The sequence below is a fragment of the Telmatherina bonti genome (assembly GCF_933228915.1).
Source record: "Telmatherina bonti genome assembly, chromosome: 14".
NCBI classification, from domain to species: Eukaryota; Metazoa; Chordata; class Actinopteri; order Atheriniformes; family Telmatherinidae; genus Telmatherina; species Telmatherina bonti.
Window position 1 is genome coordinate 21,451,995 of NC_136612.1, and position 4,005 is coordinate 21,455,999.

The 4,005-nt window shown below is 40.6% G+C and overlaps 1 protein-coding gene across 1 annotated transcript; it reads right to left on the reverse strand.

The window, feature by feature from the left end:
- Window positions 1–999: 999 nt before the first annotated feature.
- cbx8a (chromobox homolog 8a (Pc class homolog, Drosophila)) lies at window positions 1,000–4,005 on the reverse strand. Its single transcript, XM_079253241.1, has 5 exons — window positions 3,856–4,005; window positions 3,676–3,719; window positions 3,194–3,259; window positions 2,705–2,771; window positions 1,000–1,984 (listed from the first exon to the last, which is right to left on the reverse strand). The coding sequence occupies exons 1-5, from the start codon at window positions 3,922–3,924 to the stop codon at window positions 1,136–1,138; spliced, it is 1,095 nt and encodes a 364-aa protein (XP_079109367.1). The 5' UTR covers window positions 3,925–4,005; the 3' UTR covers window positions 1,000–1,135.

Here is a 4,005-nt window from a genome sequence, read left to right on the forward strand (position 1 = left end):
AAAAAAAACTTATTTACTTTATTGATGACACGAAAGATAGTCGGTTAAAAAAAAAGAAAGAGACAGATAGAAGGATAATGATTGGTCTTTCATCGCCAAATCTCCACACTTTACGAGAAATGGTTTAATTCAAATGACTAAAAAATATGGATAGGAGACAGGGACGAAGAAGAAGTAGAAATAAGCAGGAGGAGGAAGTTGAATATGACTATAAGAGCAACTGAATTCCAGTGTTTCTTAAGTTTGACACCAGATCTTCAACGTTTAAGCTGAACCGGTTGGGTCACATGAATTATTCACTTTTTGTTGCAGGTAAGTTTAAGGTAATGAGGGACAAGAGAACTCTCTAAATATCAGATTTTGACCCTGTTCCCATAGAAAGCTTATACGCACCTCTCTCCCAGTGGATCTCTGAATTTTCAGAAGAATTCCTGCAGCCACAAAGCTCAGGAGAGAATCACTTACTTTTATACGTGACCTTTTCTATGAGAACACCTTATCGTGCAACATCCAGTATGGACCTTATCTATAGTATATTTATTATAAAGTGCCAAATCGTGTACAACTAAATAATATTGATCTGGAACACGGCTACATAATTCCTCTGATGTTAAAGTCAAAGACCCCACCGTGAGACAAGCTTATTTGTTTCTGTTGAATAAATCTAAAATACCCTTTATTATCAATTAACCTAGAATTAATAGAAATAAGTTGTTTTAATTTCTTCTTTAAACCTTTATTTAGCTGTTTGACAAATTATGGTTGCTTAATTTGTGCTAATTGTCACCAACTTTGTAACAAACAAAACCAAACTTCAGTATATAGCTCTAAAATAATGAAGTTATAACTTCATTTAAGTTCATTTATCATTGTAACTGTTCTTGGAGCTGATCTAATTAGTTGTGGGAATAATCCTTGAAGGCCGGGCAGCTGAACGATGAAAAGTTACATCTGTAAAGAATGAAACCAAGAGCAACATCTATTTATAATAGCATCATTCAGTTTATTTTTTCAATATTGTATTAAATATGTATGTACATGTTTGAAAGTTACATAGAAAAAATATAGTATAACTGTTGGCCTCTTTGTTAGTCGTTTAACAGCTACATACTGTCCTCAGAGCTACATCAAGTACTCATCTTGTGTCTTTAAAAAAACCTTTGTCTGTACTGCTTTCTCTGATAGTGACTGTCAGAGAGTTCATCGTGACATCTGTCACAGTAATCGTGTCTAGGTTGGTAAAAGAGGGGGCCCAGGACGTGCCTGGCAGCGTGGATGCGTCATGGGTGGATTTGGACTGTGAAGACTCTGCAGAAACGTGCTGGCGGAGAGCACAGCATTTCTTCAACTGATTGATCTGCTGCTGTGCTGAGTGTTTGGCCTCGTGGGGGATAGGCATTCTGCTCAAACAATAAGTCCTGTTTCCCTCGTGATCGATTTTGCGCACATATGGACTGAAAGCGCAGGTATAAGAGCGCCTTGCGCCTCCAGCGTGTCTCTGCTCGCTGCTTGACTTTGGTGTGATCGTGGTCTCTTGTTGAAATCTCTTGGTCAGCTGGACGAGACTATGGTCTGACGCATCTCTGTGATGATGCAGGCGTTGGGACAGTTTGGACAGGCCGTGTGACGTTGGCTCCTCCAACAACCTGCTCCGCTTGGTGTCCGGCTCCACTGAGCTGCTGTCATCATGTTGGTCATAATGTAAATGAAGCTTCGGCTTGCGCCCTCGCTTTTTGGGAAACTGCAGGGATTTGTGGTCTATAAGAGCTGGCGGGGTTGGTCTGGGCCTCCACTCTGACTCTAGTGGTCGGACGTGGAAGCTTTCCCCCCTGTTGACCGAGCTCGGAGGGAAGATTGTTGGCACCACGGTCCGTAAACCCTCCCGAGCCCTCGGTGTTATGACGGGCTCCGGGATGGGATAAGTAACCTGTATCCCTCTGGGACTCTCTCTTCTAAATTCATACGTCTTTTCTTTGGCTTTGGCCTAAGGACGAAAAAAAAAACATTACAAGTGGAGATTTTTCCATAAATGAAAACATTAAGTGTCTTCATGAAATTTAAATGTAGACATATTTTGGCCAAATCGCTCAATACCTTTTTCACTGAATTTTTTGAGTGACTGATTGATGCACACAGTGTGCAAGTGAGGAGATAATATTCTTGCATAACGTGTTATTCTTAGGATTATGCCTTAGAAGACAATACTATTAAATGGATCTGTTGACCTATACTATGAAAGATAAAATTATATGAACGGTTTCTTTCATCTCTATAAAACTGGCTCAAGGTTAGCCTAATTTTTTTATGTATAACTGTTGACCTAAAAGATGATGCGACTTACCCTTCCGCTTGTTTGGTGCCTCTAAGTGACGGATTGACCTCTAAGAATAAACTCATGACAATCGTGTTTATATACAGGAAATATAGGACAGATATTTGATATATTAGATTGTGTGTTATGAATGCTTGTACTGTAGATTTGGTTTTTTTAAAAATCTCAGAAAATCATGGGCTATATGGAAAAGTTTTATTAGTGTTGCAGTTGTTGAAAACTAACACCAAACGGGAATTATTAAGTGGATCTGAAACAAAATAAAGCCGTTTCTGCGTAACTCAAACACGAGTCATCTGCAAATTCTAAGACAGACAAACGAGAAGACTAAATGAAAAAATGGAGAAAACGCATCAAAAATATTCCACCCACCTTGAGCAGAAATGTCTCAGGTTTCGGTCCCCTCTTTTTCGGCCCAAACAGCTCTCTTTCTCGCTCCCTGATAGGAGTGCAAATCAGAAAATTAACCAACAACGCATTCACTAATGATTTGTAAAGTCTTTGACTCATTTGGCGACTCTCAATATTAACGGAACCATATGCCTGACAATACGGGTCAAAGTTAACTTTTCAAAGTTAACTTTTTTTTTAAACTACATTTTCTACAAATGAACTTGAACTCAAATGGATGCGATTAAATATAACAACTTTCTTGTAATGAGAAGCCTAGCCAATATTCTGCAACTAAGAAGTGGAAAAGAAGCCACATGAGGCTTGATGTCACTTCCTTTCAGAAAAGTCAGCTCTAAATATAATTTTTTTTCAATAACACACGTATTTAATGGTCATTTAGAGATGCAGAATGCGCGATGCCATCTCGTTTTTTTGCAGAGGCCTACTTCTGCGCTGTCAAACCCTCACCTCTCCTCGAAGGCAGCGAAGAGGCGTGCGTCCAGAATATTTTCCTCCGGTTCCCAAGTGCTGTACCTATATCACAACACCCGAGAGAATACGTGTTGGCTACACATTTTAAGCCAAAAAAACACACATCAGGCGCGATGTCACACTTTTATCAAAGCAGTTTTGCTGCGTGCAGCTGCATTTACAGACTACGTAGCGGACAGTGACGCATGGTGAAAACCCAGCCATTGCTAAAAGCTAGTGTGGATTTATAAGTCCTCCCAGCGAGCTGAAGCTCGGACATTTATTTTTTATTTAAACACCTGAGCGGCACACACATGCCACAATACACAGGGGCAGACTGCACTACAACACACACAGCGCGTTAAAATGATCCAAAGCAAACATCCATGAAGTGAGTAGCGACACAATCTGAGGTGCTGCAGTTGTATGAGCGGCCAGGATGGAGCGCTGTCCTTCACAGCTTCGGCTATTATACTCACTTCTGAGACCAGCCCTTCCATTTTACGAGGTATTCCCAACGACCCTGCAAAACATGATCCGCAACAGATTCAGGTTATCAGAGAACGGCCTGTCTACACACAAACACGTTTTTGCGAAATAGACGTAGAAGAGCAGCCAGTGTGTGTGTGTGTGTACGGTGTGGAAAAAATAGCGAATACCCGTCTGATTCGCCGTTTAATGATGGACTCGGCTGCAAAGATGCTCTCACCAACAGCCGACAGCTCCATGATTCACCATGCACCTCGTTTATTTCTGTCTTTTTTTATTATTTTTTGGCTTTCCCCCTCGTCCTCTTCGGGTTGTTTAAT

Excerpts from the sequence above, each read along its gene's own strand:
- cbx8a (XM_079253241.1), bottom strand. The coding sequence starts at position 3,924 with ATGGAGCTGTCGGCTGTTGGTGAGAGCATCTTTGCAGCCGAGTCCATC. Across the intron at positions 3,260-3,675 it reads TGGAAGGGCTGGTCTCAGAA|GTACAGCACTTGGGAACCGG; the intron begins GTGAGTATAATA and ends GTTGTGATATAG. Across the intron at positions 2,772-3,193 it reads TTCGCTGCCTTCGAGGAGAG|GGAGCGAGAAAGAGAGCTGT; the intron begins GTGAGGGTTTGA and ends CACTCCTATCAG.